Genomic DNA, 27952 nt, shown 5'->3' on the forward strand with positions numbered 1-27952 from the left:
CCATATAAAGCATAATATTCTTGATCAGGATCAATAGCCGAGTCGATCAAGCCATGACCGTCTGTCCGTATGAACTTTGAGATCTCAGGAAATATAAAAGCTTGAAGGTTGAGATTCAGCATACAGATTGTAGAGACATAGCGTCTATGTCAGCGCAAGTTTGTTTACCCATGTTTCCACGCCCACAAATCACACAAAACTGTCACGCTCACACTTTTGAAAACTGCGTCGATATTTTTTTTACATTCTTTTTTTCCATTTACATGTCTTGTATATTTCTATCGATTTCCCACGCCCACTCTAACTCCCTGAAACCGCCCCAAACTTGCACACACACATTTTTGAAAAATGTTTGGACATTTTTTTCATAATTTAATTAGTCTGCTAAATTTCTATTGACTGGAATAAAACTTTTTGCCCCGCCAACTCTAAAGCTCTAAAGCCACCCAAAACTAATACGCCCACACTTTTGAAAAATGTTAACATCTTTCTTTGTCTTATTGTTTATTTTGCTTCATCTTTATACCAAACACCTGTGGCTACGACCTTCCTTTCACCACAAGATGTCCAAAACGATCACCCCCACACTTTTAAACAATTTGTACATTTTTTTCTCATTTTATTCCCCAATATTTATGGATATTCCAGAAAAATTGTGAAATTTCGCGATCGCTTTCACACTAGCTGAGTATAGGATATCTGATAGCCGGGGAACTCGACTATAGCATTCTCTCTTGTTTTCCATAGATGTCCCTATCAGCAGTTGGATTCTCCTTTCTCAGGATTCATTTAAGTTTTTTTGTTACATTTTAAAAGAGGATAGTTCTGCACTTTACGGCTCAGGGTTTCCTAGCCATTTCGTTAAATGAATGCTAATTTATAAAATATCTGCATTAATTTTTTTTAAATTGCATTTCTTTGAGCAATTACTCTATATTTATATACATGATATATATTTATATACATGTATATATCCTTTTCCCTTTTAATTTTACCTACCTTTTTATAAATACTTTAATAAACCATAATATGTTCGTGAGCATACTAACCAGTTAAAAAACAAAAAATAGTCCACAGTATACATAATTGTTTACAAATTCAAGAAAGCAGAAAAGATCATATCGAAAAAATGTGCTTGGCTTTTGATATTCGAAAAACTTTAACCCAAGCCCCAAGATTCGATGAAGCGTTTTGTTCCTTCGAAAACGCAGTCTGAAATTCGCTTAGCGACAAATACAAGAATTTGAGATTTGCGATTGCAATCTAGGGAAAAAGGGATTATTTCGAAAAAATATGTTTTCCTTTTTATATTCGAAAAACTTTAAGCCAAGCCCCAAGATTTGATGTAGCGTTTTGTTCCTTCGAAAACGCAGTCTGAAGTTCGCTTAGCGACAATACAAAAATTTGAGATTTGCGATTGCAATCTAGGGAAAAAAGATTATTTCGAAAAAATATGGTTGGCTTTTTATATTCGAAAAACTTTAACCCAGCCCCAAGTTTTCATGGATCATTTTGGTCTTTCGAAAACGCAGTCTGAAGTTCGCTTAGCGACAAATACAAAAATTTGAGATTTGCGATTGCAATCTAGGGAAAATGTTACTCGTTAAACTAACAAATTAAAAATAAATTATAACACAGTTTTAACGCTAAGCTTGCGGTGCGTATCCATATCTGCGAAGTATGTTATTATTTGTGGCACATTAGAGTATTTATTTAAAAGTAATTTATAACTTTACTTTTTTTGTAACTTGTTTAAGGAAAACAATTTCCTGTGGTTAATATTGCTAATAAATTGGCCCAAGTCCTCTCCAATAGAACTCTCTCCTGTTTTTAGTTAATTAATCATTTCTCTACAAGCTGTATTTTTGGCCATTATAATGGCATTATAGGAAATGCATAATAATATAATGCATTATAGGAAAATCCCATTTTCCTCTCAGCAGAATCGATATTGATTTCAACTGGTACGGGAGTACCAATTGAAAAGTAGACGACATGTTTTTATAAAGAATTGAAATGATTGTATCCATTACATGTTTTACCAGATATGGAATTTAGAAGTCTGAATAGTGTTAGGCAAACGGGTAGATTGCGAGAACTAAGAGAACGCACGCGACTTTTGTCCTGTTTTCAGGAATTGATCTAGTTTTGTCCAGAGCTCGAGCTTGAAGATTTTTGGACCAATTAATAGCTCGAGTCTTTTCATTCTCTTTTCCAACTGGTTCTATATTAATTAGCGTTGGTCAGAATGAAGCGCTCCTTCCTTAATGAAATAATGGCAATGGATGAAGGGGTAGACGTCTCGAAGCTAGTCCCGGGGGATTCTACTAGCAATTATTGCAAAAGTTTAGTTTTCCAATAATACAAATTTTAATCACTTATGACTTGTGTGCGTTTAAGTCTTCGCGTTATCAATAATGCCAGTTCCGTGTATGCTGGACAGTGAGATTTTTAATTTGTTCTCGGACGATGTAACTCCTTGTATGCGGAATTCCATTTCTCATTTTCTCATTTGCAAATTTACAGAATTCATCGATTATAGTTAGGATAGTTAGCGGAATGAATGTAAATGGTTCACATTCCATCGGGAATTTAAGTCTTTATACGCGTTATTCGTATAGTAAAAGGGTATACTAGATTCGTTGAAAAGTAATAGACATAAGGAAGCGTTTCTGACTATATATAGTATATATTCTTGATCAAGATCTATGGCCGAGTTGATCTAGCCATGTCCGTCTGTTCGTATGAACGTCGAGATCCCAGGAACTATAAGGCTAGAAGATTGAGACACAGAACTGTTACGCCCACACTTTTGAAAAATTTGTTGAAATTTTTTCACATTTTTATTAGTTTTGTAAATTTCTATCGATTTCCCACGCCCACTCTAACGCCCTAAAACTGGCACGCCCACATTTTTGAATAATTTTTGGATATTTTTTTAACTTTATTTATATTTATTTATTTTTTCATATTTATTTATACTTTTTTAACTTTATAAGTCGCTTAAATTTCTATCGATTTGCCAAAAATACTTTTGCCACGCCCACTCTAAAGCTCTTAAGGCGGCAAGCCGGTCCTCAATTTTTAGCGGTATCCCAGAAAAATTATGAAATTTCGCGTTCGCATTCACACTTGCTGAGTAACGGGTATCTGATATCGGGAAACTCTCTCTTTTTTGATATTGGGGCCAAGGTGGCCTTCTACCGTATTTAAGAGTCTGTCAAATGTCGCGTTGGTTTATAATATGGATGATCATTGCTTAACATCGGGAAAATAAATAGGTCGTTTTCGTGTTAGGTGTCCTTTGGAATCCACTCCATTTCTAGCTTAATATATATAAAATTAATCGTGCTTTAAAATGTAATAGAAATCATGAAGTCCTTCGGGGTTCTGTCCCCACTGCCCCACAAGCTCAGCATTTGGTCGTAAGCCGATCGGGCAGTATTAATGTTTTACTCATATATTATTAGCTTGTCTTGTTCATATGCTATTACCAGCTAAATGTGATTAGAATATTACAGTGCATATCGATAATTATAGATACTTGTATATGAAGTGTAGGCAGTTACGAATACTACCTTGGAAAACTCCTTGCATTCTTGGGATTTAAATTATATCTGTAAAGAAAGCTCCAAATAATAACACAAGTCCTTTTTGTAGTTTGTTGCAGCCGTCAGGCTGACTTAGGTTTATTTAATTCTTTCTTGTATTTTTAGTTGGCAGAAATGGTTCTGCCAGCTCAACGTCTACAGAGTGTCTGATTTGTCAGTTTTGAATATATTTGGTCTTAGGCTAATTCGCGTAGCTGCGCTGCCGGGTACGCCAGCGGCGGAGCGGCGTTCTTATGAATATCTTATATATCTAGGCTTATCGGGAGAGCGAGCTATGTATGTACGTACGTATTATGCATTTGGTCGGCGTGGAAATGCTGACCATGCACTTATACTTAGTGGCCTTCAAGTGTGCGATCATGTTACATCCGCCTTGGGCCTTATTGCTTGCATAAACATAAACATAAACAAAAACATAGCAACAAAGTGCTGCTATATGTTAGTATGCTATTATACTTAAATGTTCTTAATATTACATAGGCACATACTACATATCAACTGAAAGATAATTCAGATAATTCAGACACGTTTATTTAATTCAAATTGCCGAAATTGGACTGACTGGCCAGTGTTTTCCGGCCACTCGTAAGCTCCGCGGCCCAACGCTTAGCCAAATCCCACGGCATCAGCACATTCCGCTGCAGTCACTCGCGCAGCGCTGCTCTGCTGCTTCGTGAGTTGAATGTAACTCTCCTGTCATTTTGCCCCACAGAGCTCAACACATCCTTCTCTTCTAAGGGTTTAAGGGGCTTTCTTCAAACGCACTCCAGTGCAGATGCCATCGTGTTGGTCCCTTCCAGGAGTTCCACATGGATCTGCTTCAAATCTATTGCATGAAACCCCTCGACACTTCTGCCAACACTTTGCATTTCCCTGGTCATATAATGTTTTACCCTTTCGTTGCAACTTTTTGGGTCAAGCTTTGAGTTGTATTCCTCTGTTTTATTACACTTAGGCCACTACGAAGGGTGCATTCAATTCGGCTTATCTGGGAATTACAATTTTGCTGATTCGTTGCTCGTGGCATCATTAGCTCGGCTAATGTTTGAGAAACAAATGGTTTTCCATTATTGAAATCGACCCTCAGTGGAAGTTGGGTCTAGGACTTAGTAACGACTTGTCCTCCTCCACTCCTCACGCTTTTTAATAAAGCCATAGAATTGGTTGAACATTTATAAATTTCCACAGGTCTGGCAATGGGAGATGGTGGTGTCCTAGTAAGTTATCTGACATTACAGTACGGGATAAAATGAACTCTTCTTTATCCCAGCCACTAAATCACGTTGAACAGAAAGATAGAAAAGAATTTGGTTCTTGGCAATCGAAGGTTATCGTAGTGTTTGGGTCTGTAAATGGGAGTTAGACGGTTGACATTTTGTCTTATGTAGTTACGCCCCGTTGTAGTTACGCCCCACGTTGAAAGATTGGTTGTGTAGTTTTAGATTTACTTTATTTTGATTTAATTTGGAGGAGCAGGGAAGGTCCCGCTCCATTCGAAGTTAATTCGTCAATGTTCTGGCGATCTATGTACAAAGGTTTCTTAGCCTAAGTCGAGGAGCAGCGCTCCTGCTTTGACATTACCGGATGTCTCACCGACAACTACTTTCTGCAATTTGTTTATAATTGCTGGAATTGTCGTTTCATTGTCAACTGAGTTCAAAATTGTGCCATCTATTTTTGACTTAATGACCTCAACTGCAATGTCTTCAAATGGTCCCTTAGCTAGGTCTACCAATTTGATTGCCTTAATGAATCTTTGTAAATGGATCTTTTGCCCATCAAATCCTTAATGTAAGACCTAATGGCAGCTGCTTGTTTCTGTTCTTGTCACTTTTGATTTTTGGCATTTCTGACATTATTTAATGTACTCAGTTATATCTTTAGACATACCTTTCCAGTAATAGTATCTTTTGACCTTGGCCAAGGTTTTTATGATGCCTGTGTGACCTCCTTGTATTGGATCGGCATGAAATGTAGACAATATAGCTTCTTTTTCTTTTAATTTGTCTATTAGGGTCACCGGGTTGAGTAGCGCTACTCTCAATGAATTTAATATTTTATTGCCCATTATTTTGAAATTATCAATTGAAACATGTTCAAAGATATTTTCCCACGGTGCCACTTTGAGTTGGCTGATTTTATTTATACCGGCTTGCATTTCAAGCCTTTGGAAAAAATGACCTAAATCAAGTATTCCATTAGTATATAAATCGCTAACATCATATCTTGCAATAATTTTCTTACCATGTTTAAAGTATGGCATAAAGTATGGTAGCATATTTTTTATATGCAAGGTCACTACTTTATGTAATTCTTGATTTTTGATGACTTTATATACGTTGGGCTTTGAAGCTTTTTCTATAGATTGCTTAGGCAATTCTATTTCTTTATCTCCTGCGCAGGATTTTTGTCTACTTTGATATCTTGTAGTGACTTTCTTTATATTTCTGGTCATTTCTTGTAGTTCTTTGATGGTTATTCTTGATAACGCACCAGCTACATAGTTGTCTTTTCCCTTTAGATACTCAACTGTAAAATTATACTCCTCTAATTCAAGTCTCATACGAGTTAGTTTAGAGCTCGGATTTATCATAGAGAACAGGTATGTAAGTGGTCTGTGGTCTGTTTTGACAGTGAAATGTCTACCATAAATATATGGTCTGAAATGAGTTATTACCCAATGAATTGCTGCTAATTCTTTGTAGTAGGCTACATTAGCAACATTAAGTATATAAACATTAAGTGTGGCATTCTCTCTGTTTCGCAACATCGGCTCTGTAGCAACAAGCATAGAGGCAGATCGCTAACGGAGAGGGAGTCAGTCGATTGCTAGAGTTGGAAATGCAAAGTACCGAATAAACTTAAGAGGCTAAATCCTGCGTTCCTGTTTTATTTAAATAAGAGGGTTTATAGTACCCCTACAATATCAGAAGTGGGCCGATCACGAGCCAAAGAAAAAAAATGAATATAAGCAATGCATCGACGGAGCAGTTAAAAGGGTGGTTGAGTGAATTAAAAAAACCGACCACGGGAACAAAAAGAGAATTGATTTTGCGTTTGAATAATTTAACAAACGAAAAGCGAAATCAATTGAAATTATTATTAAAAAGCGAGGAAGAAGATTTCTACGGAAGCAGCAATAATAATGTTCAAAAAGGAAAAAGAAATAACGCAAAAGACGGAGAGCCTAAAGAGGACGAAAGTAACGGCGAAGCTGGAGGTAGCAACGAAGACGGCGATGAGAAGAGCACTGTGCGCAACAACAAAAGTAACGGCGAACATGACTACAGAAGCGGGGTACGCAGTTACAACAGTGCAGACGGCGCCCGCAACAAAAACAGCGGCGGCGGGAATAGCGACGAAAACGAAGTTTGCGGCAACGAAGACGGCGACGAAGATGGCAGCGGTGAGAAAAGCAACAAAGAATTTGGCGGGAATAAACGAAATACAGTGGGACAAGCTGGGCAAAATATGGATTTATTATTGCGTATGGCAACCGATGCAGTGAATGAATTTTCGGGAGATACATGTGCACGCAAATGGATCCTACAAGTGAAAAATATAGCCAGCGTTTATGGAATACATGAACCATATATAAAGATGTTGATCATCAGTAAGATAAAAGGAAAAGCATGCATGTGGTTGCATGCAGATCCAGAACGTGTATTGCTACCAACAGAGCAGTTGGCGGCTGAGCTTATATCAATGTTTGGTGAGAGGAAGTCGAAGTTAGAAACAAGGCGAAAATTTGAGGAACGAAAATGGACAGCTGGCGAAAGCTTTGTTGCTTATGTAGACGATAAGGTGATGCTTGCACATGGAATAAAAATGGATGATGAAGAATTGGTGGCGCTCCTCATTGAAGGTATTCCGAATCAAATGCTACGTAACCAAGCCCGTATCCAATGCTTTGAAGATATGCAGCACTTAAAGCGGGCATTTGCGGAAGTGAAACTACCGAAAATGGATGAAACACACAAGAAGGTGGCATCGGTGAACAATAATGGCAGCACTCTCTTGCGTTGTTTCAATTGCAATTCGAAGGGACACTGGGCCAAAGAGTGCAGGAAGCCAAAGCGCGAAAAAGGGTCATGCTATGCCTGTGGTGAGATGGGGCACTTTGCAGCAAAGTGCCTGAAAAACAAGAATGTGGATGAAAACAATTACGTAAGATATTTTGAAATTAATTTTATGAACAATTCTAAATCAAAATTTATTACAGCATGCCTCATAGACACGGGAAGCCCCATTTCGTTCATAAAAATTAGTAAAGTACCTAAAGATGTTATTGAAGTACCAGTTTTAAGTTCATTTTACGGATTAAACAAAAGTTACTCGAAAACATATGGAAAAATATTGTGTTACATTATGAAAAATTTGAAAGCTGTCAATGCTGAAATAAGCACAGCGGAGAGGGAATTGCTTGAAATTAATGTAATAGATGACTCAATTGATTACAAAATAGGTGATCAGGTGGATCATAATATGAAATGTCAATTTATGGAGTTGGTAGAAAACTCTTATGTTAATAAAGAAAGACCGAATGAACCGGAGATTCGGTGTGAAATACAATTAAGATTAAATGACCCGAAACCGTTTAGTTGTTCTCCTAGAAGATTAGCATATACTGAAAAAGAAAAGCTGCAGATTATCTTAGATGAGTATCTAAAAAACGGAATTATTAAACCGAGTGATTCAGAGTATGCATGTGTATGTGTATGTGTTAGTGAAAAAGAAAACAGGAGACCTAAGATTATGTGTTGATTACAGAAAACTTAACAAATCAATGGTCAAAGATAATTATCCTTTACCGTTGATTGATGATCTGTTGGATAGATTAGTAAATAAAACGATATTCTCGAAGTTAGATCTTAAACATGGCTACTTTCATGTTTTTGTTAATAAGGAATCAATGAAATATACATCTTTTATGACGCCTTTAGGACAGCTTGAATTTTTAAGGATGCCAATGGGGCTGAAAAATGCACCGGCGGTCTTCCAGAGATTTATTAATAGAATTTTCGAGGATATGATTAGGCAGGATAAAGTTATTGTATATATGGATGACATTATGATAGCTAGCAAAGGAATTAAGGAACATATGGAAGTACTTAGGGAAGTTTTTGACAGGTTGACGAGAAACAAATTAGAGCTGAGAATGGATAAATGTGAGTTTCTGCAATCGAGTGTACAATATTTAGGATTTTTAATAACAAGTAAGGGAATACAGGCCAATGACAAGGGAATAGAAGCAATTAAAGATTTTCCAATACCAGATAAGGTGCATGATGTCAGAAGCTTTTTAGGATTGTGTTCATATTTTAGAAGATTCATTAAGGGTTTTTCAACGATTGCAAAACCTTTATATGACTTATTGAAGAAAGACAAAGAATTTTCGTTTGAAGAAAAAGAGTTAGAATGTTTTGAGACACTTAAGAAAAAGTTAGTGGAAGCTCCAGTGTTAGGGTTATATTGTTATAAGGATGAAATAGAGTTACATACAGATGCAAGTGCACAAGGCTTTGGTGCAGTGTTATTGCAAAAGAAAGAGGATATGAAATGGCAACCTATATTTTATTACTCGAAAGCCACAACAAAGGATGAGGCCAAATATCATAGTTTTGAACTTGAAACATTGGCTATCCTGTATGCATTAAGAAGATTTAGAATCTATGTACAGGGAAAGAGATTTAAAATTGTTACGGATTGCAACGCATTAACTCTAACGTTAAATAGAGTGGAATTAAATCCTAGGATTGCAAGGTGGGCATTAGAACTATTAGAGTACGATTTTGAGTTAGTTCATAAAGCAGGAAAGCATATGCAGCATGTGGATGCATTGAGCAGAAATACGAACATATTAGTGATAGAAACTAATAGTTTTGAAGATAATTTAATTATTTGTCAAGCAAAAGATGAAAAGTTGAAAGATATTAGGAAAAAGTTAGAGAAAACGGAAGATAAAATTTTTGAAATGAGAAATGGTGTACTTTATAGGAAGGCAAATGGTGGAAGATTGTTGTTTTGTGTACCAGAAGAAATGGAAGAAAAAATTTTATATAAATATCACAATGAATTAGGTCACTTAGGGAGAGATAAGGTTATAGATGCTATTGTTAAGACTTATTGGTTTTCGAATATGAAAGAAAAAGTTGTTAGGCATATAGGAAATTGTTTGAGATGTGTGGCATTTTCACCGAAGTCGGGAAAAGAAGAAGGAATGCTGCATAGCATCCCAAAGGGAAACGTGCCGTTTGAGATAATACATATTGATCATTATGGACCGGTAGATAATGGTAGAATAAAAAAACATCTGTTTGTAATAATAGATGGATTCACTAAATATGTTAGGTTATACGCAACAAAAACAACGAACACAAAGGAAGTAATTCTAGCTTTAAAGGATTATTTTAGATCATATAGCAGGCCGAAAGTTATAGTATCAGATAGGGGGACCTGTTTTACATCCGAAGATTTTGCAAAATGTATGGAAGAGTATAATATTAAACACATAAAGATAGCGACAGGTTCACCCCAGGCCAATGGACAGGTAGAAAGAGTCAATAGAATAGTAGGGCCTATGATAGCTAAATTAACAGACATTGAAAAGGGATTGCATTGGGATGCAGTTATTGAAGAGGTAGAATTTTCTCTGAATAATACCAAACAAAGAAGTGTAGCGGAATCTCCCAGCAAGATGTTGTTTGGAATTGAACAAAAGGGAAAAGTTGTTGATGAATTAAGACAAAAATTAGAAGAGTTAGATAATGTTAATGAAATTAGAGACCTGAAAGAAATTAGAAGAAAAGGATCGGAATCGCAATTAAAAGCACAAAGGTATAATGAAAAAAGATATAATAATAAGAAAAGAGAAAGTACGCAGTACAAAGTAGGAGATTACATTATGGTTAAGAATTTCGATAGTACAGGAGGAGTTGCTAGAAAGCTAATACCTAAACATAAGGGTCCATATGTAATAGAGAAGGTATTGAAAAATAATAGGTTTTTAATTAAAGATGTTGAAGGTTTTCAGTTGGCGCGAAATCCATATCAAGGTGTCTGGAGTAGTCAAAATATTAAACATTGGATAGGGAGTAGAAAATAAATTTGTAAAATTAAAGATAAGAAAAATAAAAAAAAAATATTTTAAGCAAATAGCGACTAAGAACAATGTAATAAGTATAAGTTAGAAAATTTCGACAAGATCAGGTGATCTTAAATGTCAGGATGGTCGAATTGTAGTAGGCTACATTAGCAACATTAAGTATAAATTAAACCAAATACGTTTGTATTGAATGGTTCTTTTTATTAGAGCCAACTGCTCTGAATTCTGGTATCTTACGAACTAAATGCAAATCAAATTTATTCAGGCCGCCAAGTCTTCGGTTGGAGGCAGCGGTCCCAGCAGAGCGCTTAGTCAGCGCCTCGTGCCGTCTGGAGTTCCGTGCCTTCGACGGTCACCCAGCGCGCACATGCCCGCCTCGCATTACGCTGACCCTTGCACATCGCTTTCGCTAAAGCGAAATGCGTTACTGGGCTGGCTCAGCGTCGCCGATGTTATTGTTGGTCCATCCGGTCTTGGATGGCATTTCGGCGGGTCGTCGCACCCCTCTGACTTGCTCGTGTTAACTCCTCCTTGTCTTAAGATGAAGTCGTCCCCGGATTCAATGGTCTTAGATGGTTGTTGACGTTTGGCTTTCAGACGGTAGATAAGAAAGATGATGACCAGGGTTATTGAGGCTGTGGAGGAGACAGAGCAAAAGATCCAGGTGTTGCCTGATGGCAGTCGGGATTGGAGGTGGTTGATGTGCTGCAGATTTTTAACGCTCATTCCGTGAATTGATGACAGACTAAGGCGCTCTAGATGCCTCAGAACGTTTACTTGGGCCATGGCTGAAACTGCGGCTTTCTTCTTTGATGTTCCGATATTGTTGACGTAAAGGGTGCCGTTTATTTTAATTTTTTCGGTATATGATACCAGGTAAGTTCCTGATATCATCCGGCTTATTCCCTTTTCGTCGGTGATATTTATCGTTACATCGTTGGTGATGAGCATTCCCTCGTCGATCATGGTGACTGGGTCCAAGTGTCCAGGCTGGGTGTTGCAATGGGCGACCATGCCAGAGATGAGTTGTTGTGCGCAAGTTGGCGCTTTCGATCTCCTGCAGAAGGTGGTGCCCGCTGATACATTGCAGTCCTTGACCGCGAAGGTTTCCGTACCGCAATCCGCGACCGTGCTACCGTCCTCGAAATCTAAGATTCTATTTTCATGCTGTACTGGGAATATTCTTATTTTTCTACAAGTTAACAAAGGCTTCGGAAATTTTATTAAAAAGTACAATAGGTCTCGATTTTGAAAAGTTTTTATGCTAGCTACCTCTAAAATATCTGACACGCTAACGTTTGTGGGATGTTTACTTTCAATCTCCTTTACGTCAACGTCATTCAGGATTATTGGACTTATTACGTTTAATTTAGAAAGGGTGATTGCAAGTATTAAATTTTCAAGCTCTTGAATTACAACACGGTTTTTTGCCAAAATTGTCTCGTACAAATGTTCTGTGTCTAAGTTGTCTGATTTTAAAATAGAATTCATGGATGAGGTCAGTGTGCTTAATTGCAATTGTATTTTGTCGTTTATTTCTATCTGTCCATTTACCGAGTCCGTTAGCTGTCCCTGTCTAAGCCTCACCTGGTCCCAGTCGTCAGAGTCAGGTGTCCCCGCTATTGCTTTTAAAGCAGTCCCTATGAAATTAAGACTACGGGCATGTCGGTGACGTACCTTTAGTGTGTCCAGAAGAGTCTCTATTCGTTCCAAGTCCGTTTCAAGTACCCGTCTCATGTGCTCCTTCACGAAGAAGTCCATTGCGTGTTTCGTCTCGTCTGCGTAAGTCTCGTACGATGTAACGTTCGTTGTATGTCCCATGTAACCGTACTCGTCCCATAAAGTAATATCTCCGTCCATTATTGGTATGTGGTTAGCGTGTGAGTATTCGTTTAGTTTTATGGTCCAAGAGGGAGTTGTCAGTAGGACTAACGGGAGTAGCAAGTTTCCTAACCTAAGTGCGAAAAATATAAAATATAGAGAGTAACAAACGCCACTAAAGTATAAAAAAGTGATAATATAAAAAAATGTAAAAAAAAATTTTAAATTAAATTGGGCACCCTCTTAACGAAGGTTGTCCTTATGGACCACCCTCCCTTTAATAAGCACTGTCGTGCCCAGATCAGCCTCAATGACCTCTTCTGAGCAGAGTGGCGTTAATTTGGTACCCAGGCGTCTGTTGGTTTTTAACCAGACTTTTTCGCCTACTTGGTACTGCTTATTGTCTTTGTGTTCATTTGAGTACCTAAGTGTTTTCTCTTGAGCCTCTTTGATCTTGTCTCTTATTGTGCCCGCAAAATCTGGTGGAATAGCGTGAACTATTTCATGAGGCTTTTTATTTGTAACCGAGTGGACAGTTCTGTTATATTCTATTGTTGCAAATAGAATGAGGTCGGTCGTCTCGGTTATGTTTTGATCTATCTTGATGCACCGTGCGATTTCTGCTAGGGTGCTATGAAATCTCTCAACTTGGCCATTAGACGTGCTGTGCAAGGGGGGCGCATTTGAGACCTGTATACCATACCTATTTTCTAGGATGGTTCGTATGGTTTGTGAGTTGATAGACCTTTCATTGTCGCAATAAACTGTTTTTATTTTAGGGAACAGATTTATTAGTTGTAGTATCGGAGTTTTGATATCTACGATTGCTCTTGAATCGATTGGTTGGACTATAGCGAATTTTGAAAATTTGTCGATACAAGTTAGAAAATGCTTTTGATCAGTTGAAAATATATCTATGTGGATAATTTCCCCAGTATAACCGGGAATTGGTGTTTCCGCTATGGTTTGTTGCACTGGGTGACGATTGTATTTTGCTTTGGAACATGTTCTGCAATTTGCGGTGATTTCTGCCGCTAGCTGGCCCATTTTGGGAAAAAAGTAGTCACGAAGGACCTGTTTTACGTTTTCCTGTCCTGCTCTATGGGCCCTATTGTGTTCCGTGGTCATAATTTCCCTTTGCTCGGTACTGTTTGTTATATCGGTGACCAAGCTTTTACAATGTCTAAATGTCGTCGAGGGAAAAGCGACGATTAAATCGTGCTGAATGAAGGCGAGTATAGGTAGCTCGCAGTGGATTGCATTGACGACATCTATTTTTACTAAATCTTCTAGTGAGCGAAGCAGTGTTGTGCGGTCTGTAAATCGCACAATGTGACGCGTTTTTGATTTAAAAAGGATGATCGACTTTATAGACGGGAAATCTGCCTGTTCGATCACTATTTGGTTCCTGAAACAGTTTACAGGTTTTTCCGTTGACTCTATAGTGTAGGTCAACGACTCCTCGCTGTGGATAGTAACGATGTCGGAGTGTGTATCGTTATCTAAAGCATTTACGTTTTGCCGCGACAAGGCGTCGGCTACGTGGTTTTCCTTACCCGGCTTGTAGAACACTTGTGCGTTATGTTCATCAACAAACGCTTTCCACCTTTTGAGCCTGGGATTCGGATTTTTATCCGACATTGAACCGGTCAGTGGTTGATGGTCGGTGAAGATGTTTAACTTCTTTACGCCATATAAATAGCTTCTGAGATTTTGGAGTGCCCATACTATTGCTAGTAGTTCTCGTTCATTTGTTGCCATTGAAATCTCTGTTCCGCGTAACGTACGAGAGATCATGGTGATTGGACGACCTTTCTGTGAAAGAACAGCCCCTAGGCCGCTTCCAGAGGCGTCAGTGGTCAAGTCAAATGGCTGAGTGAAATCTGGGTATGCCAACATGACATCCTCAGACTCCAGGATGTTTCTAAGTTTTTCAAATGATTTTCGCTGCTCGTTGGTCAGCTCTAGTTTGACTTTCTTTGAGTGGTTTGCACCAATTTTTCCATTGTCACCTTTTAGAATATTCGTCAGAGGTCTTGCGATGCTAGCAAACCCCTTTATGAAACATCTATAATAACTGGCCAGTCCCAGAAATGACCAGAGACTGAACAGTGTTGATGGAGGTTGAAATTCTTTTATAGCCTTAACCTTTTCAGGCGAAGTTTTAATTCCCCCTCGGGACACTATGAATCCCAAATATTCTACGTTCTCCTTAAAGAACATAGATTTTTCTACAGACACTCTCATGCCTGCATCGCACAAAGTTTTTAGGACCGTGTTTATATCGTTGACATGACTCTCCATTGTTTGGGAGAAAATGATTACGTCATCGACGTAGACATAGCAAGTTTTACCGATGTGATCTCTCAGAACATCATCTATGGCCCGTTGGAAAATACTAGGGGCATTTTTTAAACCAAAGGGAAGTCTGCAGAATTCATACTTCCCATTGTTGACCGAAAAAGCTGTCTTTTCTCGATCGCGCTCCGCGAGCTCAATTTGATGGAAGCCCGACTTCAGATCAAGAGTCGTGAAGTACTGGGCTTTTCCAATGTTCGACAGTATGGTCGATATGGATGGTATAGGATACTTGTCATCAATTGTTTTCTGATTCAGTTTTCTGAAGTCAATAACGAGACGTTTCTTCCTATGACCTTCTTCGTCAAAACCCTTCTTATCAACAACCCAAATTGGGTTATTGTAAGGCGACCGGGATGGTCTTATTATTCCGTCTGCTAGAAGTTGTTTAACTTCTGAATTGACGAAATCGGCTACACCCATCGGATATGGGTAAAGTTTTGAATATACAGGTTCCCCGTCAGTGCGGATCGTGGCGACCGTATTTATATTAAAGGGGAGGGACTCGTTTGGGTCCGCAAAGGCTTTTGATCTGTTTTTGATCATCTTTTTAAAATCTTCGTTGACGGCGTTTGGCACGTCCACGTCATTGATGTTAATAAAGTTTACATTTCTGCATTTTGAGTAAAAAATCTGCTCTGTACCATGATCATGCTCAATGATGTTTTTTGTTAGATCAATTTTTGCATTGACCCTTTTTAGTACATCTAGTCCAACAATTCCGTCATATCCGTTCAGGTTGTTTAACAAGAAAAAGTATGACTTAACATTGAATAGATGGATCAGACACTTTTGTTTTATTTTTGTGTGCCCATGGATTGATGTAACTTCAAATGGTGTTTCCACCGGTTTGAAGTGTTTTAGTTCAGATAAAGGTTTTATGTAATTTTTGGAGGCTCCTGTATCTAACAGTAACCTGATTTCCCGCCCCGCTATCGTACGAATTATGTACGGGAGCAGGGACGTTCCCCTAAAAAATTACATGATTCCGAATCGGACGTGTTATCTGCCTCGATTTCCGCTGCTTCGTAGGATGACTTTACCCTATACTCCTGGTCATGCGACTGCTCTTGGGTCGTATGGTTCAACCATTGACGACTGCGAGCTGTCTGCTCGCCCCTAAATTTAGAACGTGATGTGGGATCAACGTCCATTGGTTCAGGACCTAGATTTTGAGAATAGCTTTTACGAGGATTATTTGATTCACTGTTCTGTTGCGTTTGGCCTTTATGTCCTTGGTTTTTAGAAAATTGAGAGCCTCTAGTTTGGTTACTAGTGCCCGGTGCATTATTGTTTTGATTTCTCTGGAAAACACCCTGGGAGTTGTTGTGGTTATTACCTTGTGGGGTGCTATGAAAACGGTTACCCTGGCGACGGTTTTCTGAATTGTAGGATTTGTCCTCTAAATTTTTATTAAAGTTTGCAACGAACCAGGCTCGCTCATTGCAAGACTCTGCCCGTTGAGCCACAGCCAATGCTGATGGCAAATCTTTGGGCGCAGCCGAGAGAACTACATGTCGGACTGATTTTTTTAACCCGGTCACAAAAGCGGTCAAAGCGTCCTGCCGTGACCTGTTATTTAAGATAGCGGCAGTATTTGTGTCATAAGACAACAAAGTCTTACTAATAATAAGAGTTAGCTTTCTCTCAATCTCATTATAAAAAGTCATTAGGGGAAGTTCTCCCTGACGCATAGTAAGCATTTGTTGTTGCGTTACCTCGATTGGAGTTTGTTCTGCATAAGCGCAGTCCATTCTAGCTATTATAGCATCAAAATTTAGTACTGTATTATGTGACGTAAGCATTACTCCCGCGGGGCCTATTACCTTGTTACGTATGATTCCTACGGCCTGGTAGGTTCTAGAGCTACCCAAATATGGTTTGTAGATTTCGTAGGCGTTAACTGCTGCGGTTCGCCATGCCACATACTCATCTTGTTTTCCGTCAAAACTTGGTATGGACTTTACTAAGTCTAGTGGTTCATTACAAGAGATAGCTGAGTTATGTGGTATTTGCTCGTATACCACTAGGGGTCCACCCTCATTTACTCTCTGCCTATTCTCAACCTCTTTAAGCTTTTCTGAAAATATTTTTTGTTGATGCTCTAGTGCGCCATTTACGGCCGCTTCCATGAGTCTAATTACATCTTTATTACTAATGGTACCTGAGGTTTTCGCCTGTTCTTGTGTTGCTGTTGTCTCTTGTTGAAGGTCCTGATGTTGATTTTGAAATTCCTGGTCGTTAACCATTTTTACTTTGTCTGTAAAGCCGTCAATTAAGTTACTTAATTCTATATCTTCGTCGGTCTCAGTACCGTCAATGTAACCCCCTTGATGGCTATTATTTCTTATGTCTTTATAGCTCTGTATTAAGTCTTCGTCACTGTCGTTGTTTTCGTTACTGTTTCTATACATCGGACAATGATACTTTTTAAAATTTTTTTTTTATAATTTGTATGAGAAAGAGCTTAATTTTCCTTCTTCATCATTTGTTTTTTTTTTTTTTTTTTTAAATTTGTAAATGAAAATCGCTATACCTGAACTTTTAATTGCAATCACTTTTTTTTTTATTTCGTTACTTATTATGTGTATTTTTTTCAAACATTGGCACACATGTCTGGTTGACGTTAAAAGAGGTAAATTGAAAATAAAGATCTCACTTACATGTTATATTGGTATACTGGTATAATAAAAATGCATCGAAGACGGTAGCTGGTTGATCCGTTTATCCTCTGGCTGTCGTTGATTTAGCTGATTACTGTTGATATGCAGCGGTTTTCACTGTTGCTTGTGCAGCGTTGTTTTGCTTTTGTATTAGATAATTTTGTTTGTTTGTTGCTGTTCACTATTATTGTGCAGCGCGCGAGTCCGAAGTGTCAAAGAAAACCCGATTACGAGACCTTGATTTCTAGATCTTTTTACTACGGATTTTAAGGTTTTACGACACTTAAGCGCGTTGGGCGTCAATTAAACCAAATACGTTTGTATTGAATGGTTCTTTTTATTAGAGCCAACTGCTCTGAATTCTGGTATCTTACGAACTAAATGCAAATCAAATTTATTCAGGCCGCCAAGTCTTCGGTTGGAGGCAGCGGTCCCAGCAGAGCGCTTAGTCAGCGCCTCGTGCCGTCTGGAGTTCCGTGCCTTCGACGGTCACCCAGCGCGCACATGCCCGCCTCGCATTACGCTGACCCTTGCACATCGCTTTCGCTAAAGCGAAATGCGTTACTGGGCTGGCTCAGCGTCGCCGATGTTATTGTTGGTCCATCCGGTCTTGGATGGCATTTCGGCGGGTCGTCGCACCCCTCTGACTTGCTCGTGTTAACTTATATAAACATTAAGTGTGGCATTCTCTCTGTTTCGCAACATCGGCTCTGTAGCAACAAGCATAGAGGCAGATCGCTAACGGAGAGGGAGTCAGTCGATTGCTAAAGTTGGAAATGCAAAGTACCGAATAAACTTAAGAGACTAAATCCTGCGTTCCTGTTTTATTTAAATAAGAGGGTTTATAGTACCCCCCTAATTCTTGTTCTGTTGTGCTTTAATTACTTTCACCCTTTGTAAACGCTCTTGATGCATATGCCACTGGAAGTTGGAGACCTTTTTTGCATTGAGTTAACACTGCTCCACAAGCTTGCTTACTTGCATCCGTTATTATGCAAAATTCTTTGCTGAAATTTGGGTATTGTTCGGCAAAATTTTGGATAAAACGTCTATAGTAATTGCAAAATGCAATAAATTTATATAATATATATTTATAATTTTTTTGATGACGTCATACTTTTTGTCATCTGGCAAGATTCCTTTATCTGTGCATTTGTGTCCCAAAAATGTGACTTCATGCATGAAAAATGAACATTTTTCTGGATGTAGCTTTAGGTTGTATTTCTTGCATTTCTCAAAAACATCAGTCAAGTTTTTAACCATATGTTTTTCGGAACAACCAATAACTATTAAATCATCCATATACAGGAATGCTTGAGAAGGTTCAAGTCCAAAAAAAAGCTATAGTCATCATTCTCTGAAAAGAATTCGGTGCTATTTTTAGACCGAATGGTAATCGCGTGAAGCGATATGAGCCATTGCTCGTTGAAAAAGACGTTACATCTCTTGAACTTTCTTCGAGTTCAATTTGATGAAAAGCTGACATTAAGTCTAGGCACAGCAGTCGTTATGCCGACAGGCTTATAGCCCACCCGAACCAACTAGCAACTATCCTAGCTGATCCCATCTCCCTTCGAAGACTGAAGAGGGTACACCCCAGCGATCTCCTTACCCGGAGGATAACATAACATAATTACATTTTCTTTTGTACTTTATAATTAAGATACCACTTGGTCTCATTTATCTTTATCACACATTAGGTTAAGTTCAGAGGAATTATTGAACGATTCCTTTTGAAACCTTAATAAATAGAATGACCATTTAAAGTCTAGGCATGAAAAATATTTTGCTCTACCTAGTTGATCTAAAATATCATCAATTCTAGGGAGTGGGAATTTATCGGACAACAATTTTTTATTAATTTGACGATAGTCAATTACTAATCGCCATTTTTTCTTGTCAGAACCAGGAAGAGATTTCTTTGGAACTAACAAAAGTGGGCTGTTATATGGGGACACAGACGGTTCGACTATTTTGATATCAATTAATTTTTCTACCTGTACTTGAATTTCGTCAAGTTGACTATGAGGATTTCTATAATTTTTAATATATACTGGTTCATCATCTGTCAATCTTAGCTTTTGATTGAAGAAATTATTTGTTGTGATTGATTCGGTTTCAAGTCCGAATACATCGCTATACTTGGTGCATAAATCTGTTAGTGTAGATTTGAATTGTGGTGGAAAATTTTGTGTTAATTGAGACATGACAGTTTTTTCTCTTGCTTCAGGATTGGTTTGAACTATGTCATAGTTCGAAAGTGATTCATATTGTAGATAATATTCCATCACATGGGATTAAGAAATGTGAATCTACTATATGAAAATCGTGTGAAATTATGTAATTGCCTGTCTGTATCTCAATTGAAGTTAATCCTTTGCATTGAATTAATTCTTGTCCTATTCCTTGAATATTAATTTTATTGTTGCCTTGGATATCATTAAGGATATCAGAATTTTCTTTTAGAAGAGAAATATCTGCACCTGTGTCTATTAAAAAGACAAGTTTTTTATTTGTTTCTACATTGACAAAATTAACAAATATGTTTTGGCTAAGATTAATTGTGTGAACCTTGTATCTATTTATTGATGGGCAGCTAAAGGGTGTTCGGAGTTTCCCGAGTTATTTTGGGCTACTCTTACATATTATGAAATGTGCTCTTTTAAAGGGTGCTATTTTGATGTTTAATAAAAGAAGAGCTTAGCTTCTGCTCTGTTCGAGGTTCTTTATTTGAATAATCAAAGTGTGCTGAAGTTGGGTTCAGCTAACCCGCACAATAATTGCTTATATCTATGTATTCTTACTTACATTTATACATATACATATGTATGCAGAAGGCATTGACCACTTCAGCTGCAAAGTGCATGCTTAGCATTCCCACGCTCCGCGATCGGCTTATGTAAGTTAATCTTTTCCTTTGTGGAAATTAAACGAGTCCAATTTGCGAGGTTGACCTTTTATTTCGGATTCAAATTAAGAACTAAACATTCAGAATTAGAGTAAGCCCTAAGTAAGCTGTGGGTGTCTGGCAGAGGCGTCGGCAGAACGTTGGCATCGTCGCTGATGGCGTGATCGTCAGCTAGGCGGAGCATTGGAGTGGTTTGAACTCGATTGAACTGGATCGAATTGCAATCTCTGCAATTTCGGTGTTGCGTGGGTTCGTCGCGGCGGATGTTTATAATATTGTTGATTTAGGATTTTTGAACTCTTGTTTTTCTTAGAATACTTTGTTGCACAATTCTTGCAGGAAAAGTACTAAGGGTTCATTGTATCGGACGTCGAGAGGAGTAACAAAAGTTTCTGTTGTTAACTCTCCCCCCTCAGGATCCTACTTGTCCTCAAATGGGTGTTAGAAATAGGGAATATTGTTGAATTCGGGCTGTATCGGCCTTGGCCTAAGTTTACTATTAAGCGTGGGAGGCTCTTGTTGAATTTGAATGGTTACTTTCTCTCTGGGCTTAAAGTGGATTTTGGAGATTATTATAAGAAGTATGACGGTGCCCAGTAAGCACAAGATCGCGATGCGGTTTATGGTAGAGTGTGTTGTTACGTTATTTAAGTGCTTTGTGTTTTTGATGTTGAGGGCCTCCAGTGATTCCAATGACAAAATTTTTAACCTCTCCACTTCTATGGGTGACATTTGAATTATTGGTGTTCCGGGTTTTAGGATAGATTTTTCTTTATTGTTGAATTGCTTGCTATTTATTTGAACGGTATCGTTCCAGAAATGAACCAGGTATGTTCCTTTTAGATTGTAAGTTATGTTGTTGTGTATTAAGTTGCCGGTGTAGTTGTTAAGTAATATTAAGCTGCCATCGATCTCCTCTATTTCCTGAATATGTTCTGCATTACTGAAGTCACACAGCGCTTCCTTTCCCTCAATTAACTTAGCAATACATTTTGTTTGTTTTAGATTTACAGTGTTTTCTTTTTTACATATTTTTAAGTAATTGGATATTTTACAGTTTTTGGGTACATTAATGATTTCTTTTTGCGCTATGAATATTTCATTCGTTTCTATAAGTCGTCATGATCCGGATTTCCTGCCACAAATTTCCAAGCGGAACCAATCCAATTGATTGATCGAGCTTTGCGATATTTTGAGGTCAGAGTACTTAATGCGGTAAATGCCTGAACTATTTCGTGTGTTAGTGTATGGTAGAGGTAGCTTTCTTTTAAGTCATTAATTGTGTGTTCTCGTATTTTGTACAATTCTGTTTCTAGCTGTTCTAGGTCTATTAGATGGATTAATTTAGTTGATGATATTTGTAGTTTCCCTAATCCTTTGTACACTGAGACGGTTTGAGCGTCGGTGTAATAGTGATTTCCATATTTGCCAATGCTAATGGCAGAAGCATTAAAAATAAGAAAATCCTGTAATGGGGAAAAGGAGAAGAAGAAAAATCATTTATTCAGTGAACGAATTAATTTTTTACGGGTATAGGCCGATCCCTCACGATCGGATCGATACCCGCAAACGGACAAAAATACTGAGTTAGAGGGTATTATTACTCTTGTTTTATGTTACTCTTGTGAACGATTCTTCCTGTTTCTGTGATAATAGTTGTATGTCTATTTTCTTTTACTGTTTCTTTCTTGTACCGTGGGGACAGCTTAGAACCTAGTCTTGTGTTTTGCTTTATAAACACTATTTGCCCTGGCTCATAGTCTTGGATCTTATTGCGTTTTTCATTATGGTTTTTTAAGTCTGTTGCTTGTTTTGATTTCAGTTTTTCAATGTTATCTTGTCTGCTTTTGTCATATTCTCCTGGGTCAGTGGTTATATTTCTGCCAACAAATATTTCTAATGGACGCTTTTTCGTTACAGAGTGAATTGTGAAGTTGTATTCGTAGACAGCTGAATCTAATAGTTCTTCAAAAGTTCGGTGTACCTGTTTAGTTTTTAAGCATCTCATAATTTCAGCGAGGGTAGAATGAAACCGTTCTATTTGTCCGTTTACGGAACTTTTATAAGGGGGTGCTTTAAAAATTTGTATGCCCAGCTGGTCTCTCATCATAAAAGTTATTGTAGCGGAATTAAAAGACGCCAAAATAGAATAGGATGTCATGTAAGGGTTTTCTTATGTCTTCTATTGATTTTGAATTTATTAATTTAGCTTGCGCAAGTTTAGAAAATTGGTCAATTGCCGTTAGTACCAGTTTTTTTTCTGTAGAGAAAATATCTATATGGATTGTGTGTCCCGGAAACTCAGGAATTGGAGTTTCCATTATTTCTGGGTTTGTGGGATGCCTATCATATTTTCCTTCCTTGCACACCTGACACTGTTTTACTAATGTTAAAATTTTAGATTTCATTTTGGGAAAATAGCATTTTTCGGATAATTGGATTTTATTCTCTTCAGCATTTCTATGTGCCCTATTATGAGTTTTAAGGATAAGTTCGTCTTGATCTGTTTCATTAACTATGTCTTCTACCCGGTTTTGACTAAATCTGACTTTAAAAGATCGAAAATGTTCTGGATAAATTCGTTGTATTTGGCACATTATATCTTCTGTTGTGTGAATGCCATTAATGACTGTGGGATAAAGATGTTTTCTTAAAATTTGTATTAAATCATCGTCTGAGTATGTTGGCTGCGATACTGTATGCCTATGGAATGTGGGAAATGGAAGGTTAAATTTATAGTCAGGTGGCTCTTCTTTAAGTATAAAAATTTGGTTTTTAAAAACATTAATCGGAGATTCAACATTTGATATCAAATTGTGGCTAGAACTTTGAGTGCTATGTTGAGTTGCTGTCAATGAATTAATTTCAACTTGTCTTGGTGCCCTCGATAGTGCGTCTGCTACTACATTTTCTTTCCCTGGCTTGTAGAGCAATTCTTTATTATATTCATCCAAATAAGACCACCTTCTAATAGCTATCCCACCTTTCCAATTGCAATCGTGCGTAAGTGGTTCGTGATCGGTATAGATTTTTACCTTTGAACCACCGTAAAGATAGCCCTTGAAGAAATTAACAGCCCAATGTATTGCTAACATTTCTTTCTTTGCCGTTTCGTATTGTTCTTCAGTTTTGGAAAGTGTTCTAGATATAAATGAAATTGGACTGTTGGATTGTGATAATACTGCTCCTATCGCATAGTCAGAGGCGTCTGTCGTTAGTGTGAATTCCTTATCAAAATCTGGGTATTGGAGTATTACATCTTTGGATATCAGTGTACTGCGCAACTGTTCGTATGCTTTTATTGCTTTATCGTCTAAGTGAATCAATTTCTTTGCCGACATTCCCTTTGAAATGCGTCCGTCTTCCCCTCTAAGCAAATCAGTCAGTGGCTTGGCCATTGTAGCATAGCCCAGTATAAACCTCCTGTAGTATCCTGATAGCCCAAGGAAGGATCTTAATTCCTTTAAGGTCTTTGGTCTCGGATAGTTAGCTATGGCTTCTACCTTTGTTGGGCTAGTCTCTATTCCTTTATCTGATATAACGAATCCTAAGAATTCTACTTTGTTCTTAAAGAACTCCCACTTGTCTAGTTGGCATTTAACGTTTGCTGCACTAAGTGTTTCAAAAATTGTTTTCAGATTTTTGCAATGAGACTCTTCGTCTTTGCTAAAAACAATAATGTCATCAATGTAAATGTAGCAAATGTTTCCTATGTGTTCTCTAAGGATGTCGTCAAGGGCGCGTTGGAATATTGAAGGGGCATTTTTTAAACCAAAGGGGAGCCTAGTAAACTCGTACTTTCCATTGTTTACGGAAAATGCTGTTTTTTCTATATCTTTCTCTTTTAATGGAATTTGGTGAAATCCGCTTTTAAGGTCTAAAACGGAAAAAAGCTTGTTATTACCTAACTGTGCAATGACTCCGTTTATGTCAGGTATAGGGTATTTGTCAGCTATTGTTACATTATTCAGTTTTCTATAATCAATGACCATTCTATATTTTTTTACGTTGGAAGCATCCTGTTTTTTTGGAACGATCCACACAGGTGAATTATATGGGGAACGCGATGGTCGTATTATATCATTCTCTAAAAGGTCTTTAACCTGTTTGTCAACCTCAGCTTTTAAAGCCATTGGGTACTGATAAAATCTAGAGTAAACTGGTGTGTCAGTATTTATTCGTATTTCGGCTTTCACATTTGTGAGGTAGGTCAGTTTGTCATCCGGTTCGGCAAATAAGGTTGGGTAATTTTTGAGTAAGCGATTTAATTCAAATTGCTGATTGTGTGTAAGGTGATCCAATCTTGGTATTATTACATTGACTGATTCAAATTTTTTTTCTTTAATGGGAATATTCGAACCATTTGTTAAATGCATTATTTGGTTTTTTGTGTCAATGACTGCGCCTAATTCTTTTAAGCTGTCATTGCCTAATATCGCGTCAAAAGTTTTGAGAGTTGGTAATAGGAAAAATTTAACTATTGTATTCAGACCGTTAAATAAATTGGCGTTTTTGTGATGAGTTATTTTTATATCGCCACCTACAGAGACAGCATTGAATATGGTTTTGTTTGGTAACGGGTTTGAGACATGTTTTGGTTGAATATAATTTCGATTAGAGCCGGTATCAATTAATATTTTTAAGATTTCTCCACTCCTCACCTTACATTCAAAATATGGCAGTGAAGAGTCAGTTACCCTAAAAAATTGAGATAGGAATAGTCATGCTCTGGTTCTTGGTCATTGCTGTCAATCACTTCTGTGTATTCACCAAGTGTTTGTTCATAGTCTGTCTGTTCATCTTGTTCTGCTAAAGTCTGTTCGTAATCGGCCATTGTCGGTGCTCTTTGTTCTGCCTCAGTTTGTTGTTCGATTTCAGTTTGGATATTAAAATTTCTTTGTCTTTTGGTTGGATCTGTAATAGGTATTGGGGGTCGTTTACCAGAGGCATCAAATTGAGGCCTGTTCATATAATTAATTTGCCTAGAGTGAAGGCTTCTGTCCACGTCCATTGGCTCTGGTCGTGGTTGGGGTTTTGTTGCAATCGGACGAGGTGGTGGATACGGTTGGTGTGCTGGGGGTTGTGCTATCGGAGCTTGTCGGAATTGTTGCCCAAAATTATTCGGTGCTGGTCGGTATTGTGGGTGTCCAAAGTTAGCATTAAACACTCCTGCTGGCATGGGTCTGGGGGGTAGTATTGGTCTGGTTTGGTAACCCATATTATTGGGTATAGGTAGTGGGCGTGGAGGCGGCCCTTGAGGTGTGCTTCTAAAATTGTTCTGTTGAATTTTGCCCGAAGCGTGATTGATACGGTAAGTCTGGTTTTACAACTTTAGGCACAAGTGCAAAGCAGATGGCAAGTCAGTGGGTTCTTTTATGCCCAGCAACCGGGGAAGGTCGCCACGGAGACCTCGGATAAAGGTATCTAAAGCTTTATCCCTGTACAACTTGGTCATAACCAATTCTGATTCCCTGCCCAATTCCATGCAACTTATTTTATTGAGTATTAGAGACAAATGTCTGTAAACAACTTGATGGAATTCTTCAACTGTCTGATTGGGCTTTTGGAATATTGTTGTCATTTGATATTCCAAGGTGGAAATATCTCGTTTGTCTGCGTAATGTAATGTTAAGCACTTTGAGATTGCTGCCCAGTTCAACGGGACATTATAAGAATCGAGGGCAATGTCTGCGATGCCTTTTATCTTATTTCGAATTGTGTGCAAAATACCGAAATACTTTGCTGTACCTACGGTGTGAGCATAAGTTTCTAATATTCTATCTACACTCCTTTTCCAGGAACCGAATTCAGCTGGGTCACCGGAAAAATCATGCAAAGATCTTACAATATCGGGGACTTTGTCTAAATCTTGTAAATTATGTTGATGTTCTGGATTAATACCCTGGCTCTCGACATTTGCGAAATCAAAGCTAGAGCTTTGACTTTGATGCAAGAGAGTTGGGAGTTGTTCGGCCAGAATCTGACGAACGATTTCGGCTAGTTGTTCGGGCTGTGTCATTATGTTTCTGTTTTGTTGGTGTGTTTCTTGTCTTGCGACTTGTCTGTGTTGTTGAATTAGATTAGGTGCGTTAGGTTCTGTTCGGTTTATTGCCTCAGATTCTGTTTCTAAGTTGAGCACTAGTGGTCTAATTAAATTGTTGAAATTTGCCATAAGGAGAAATTTCCATTGAGGTAAAGAATTACTGTGATATCGAATAGTCAACTTGTTTAGTATGGTTACGCGTAGCTAAGTATGGTTATAGCAATAGAATCAATTATTTAAGTGTATAAAATGAATGAGGGAACAAAATATTTTAAATTGTGTCACTTAAGATTTGTTGATAGATCCGTTCAATTATTTAGTTAATTTATGTTTGATTTAAAATTTAAATAGGTCTTAATAATCAATAGTGTTTAGTAGCAAAATTTTATAGCACGTTAATATTGAAACTTACTCCTAATTTAATTATTTTATGGTAAAATTTAATCGCGTATTAAAAATTTTATTTAATTGAAATTTACTTTAAATTATGAATCATAAAATTTTTTTTTTTAAACTTATTTAGTTGCGTATGAATTGTAATTTCTTTTAGTTTCGAATTTTACTTTATTTAGTTTTAGCAAAGGAACGTGATCAAAGAACTGTGTTCTGTTTAAAGTGAATTTAATTTATTTTAATTGTTGAAAACCAGTGTCTGGTTTTGCTCTTTTACCTTGGAGGGTCCCTTGGGATTCGCAAGATTGAGCTTGTTATACTGCTTTTTTTATTGGTAGTGCAGCGATATTTTATTTTATTGCTTTACGCTTATTTATTTTATTCACAGACTTTCGTCAATTTCTTTAAACACTTTCACTTTGTTTTTGCTTTTAACATATCGCTATTTTTACTTTGAATTATTTGTGCTTTAGTTTTCTTATCTTCATATTACGTTTTAGGTAATCTGATTCACTTAACTCTACTTACATTGCTAACTTGATACGGCTACTCCTCCTGGTGATCCGGATGTTGTCCTTTTTACGTTGTTACTCGGGATCCTGCGATGCACACGCGTAGAGGATGTTCTGCGGTCGTACCTTACAGAACACGTAGACCGCCTATGGGTTGCCTTTAGTAAATCCGCGTACCAAAGAATGCAACAGGGGTTTTTTGGGACTGATGGAGTCGTACTAATGTACTAATCTGACTTAACAAGATTTCCTTCTCATCAGGTCCCTGTTCGGGCGCCAGTTAATCTTTTCCTTTGTGGAAATTAAACGAGTCCAATTTGCGAGGTTGACCTTTTATTTCGGATTCAAATTAAGAACTAAACATTCAGAATTAGAGTAAGCCCTAAGTAAGCTGTGGGTGTCTGGCAGAGGCGTCGGCAGAACGTTGGCATCGTCGCTGATGGCGTGATCGTCAGCTAGGCGGAGCATTGGAGTGGTTTGAACTCGATTGAACTGGATCGAATTGCAATCTCTGCAATTTCGGTGTTGCGTGGGTTCG

General features: G+C 37.8%; 1 protein-coding gene and 1 long non-coding RNA gene across 2 annotated transcripts; one reads left to right on the top strand and one right to left on the bottom strand.

The window, feature by feature from the left end:
* The first annotated feature begins 6480 nt into the window (after positions 1–6480).
* LOC116803149 lies at positions 6481–9565 on the top strand. The gene is made up of 2 exons (XM_032727096.1): positions 6481–7778; positions 7834–9565. Exons 1-2 carry the CDS (start codon positions 6573–6575, stop codon positions 7843–7845), a joined length of 1218 nt encoding a protein of 405 aa, XP_032582987.1. The 5' UTR covers positions 6481–6572; the 3' UTR covers positions 7846–9565.
* Positions 9566–20498: 10933 nt separating this feature from the next.
* LOC116803161 lies at positions 20499–27683 on the bottom strand. Its single transcript, XR_004363431.1, has 2 exons — positions 27431–27683; positions 20499–21932 (listed from the first exon to the last, which is right to left on the bottom strand). It is a non-coding gene; the product is annotated as an uncharacterized LOC116803161 (long non-coding RNA).
* Positions 27684–27952: the final 269 nt, after the last annotated feature.

The sequence above is a fragment of the Drosophila sechellia genome, unplaced genomic scaffold, assembly GCF_004382195.2.
Source record: "Drosophila sechellia strain sech25 unplaced genomic scaffold, ASM438219v1 U_298, whole genome shotgun sequence".
NCBI classification, from domain to species: Eukaryota; Metazoa; Arthropoda; class Insecta; order Diptera; family Drosophilidae; genus Drosophila; species Drosophila sechellia.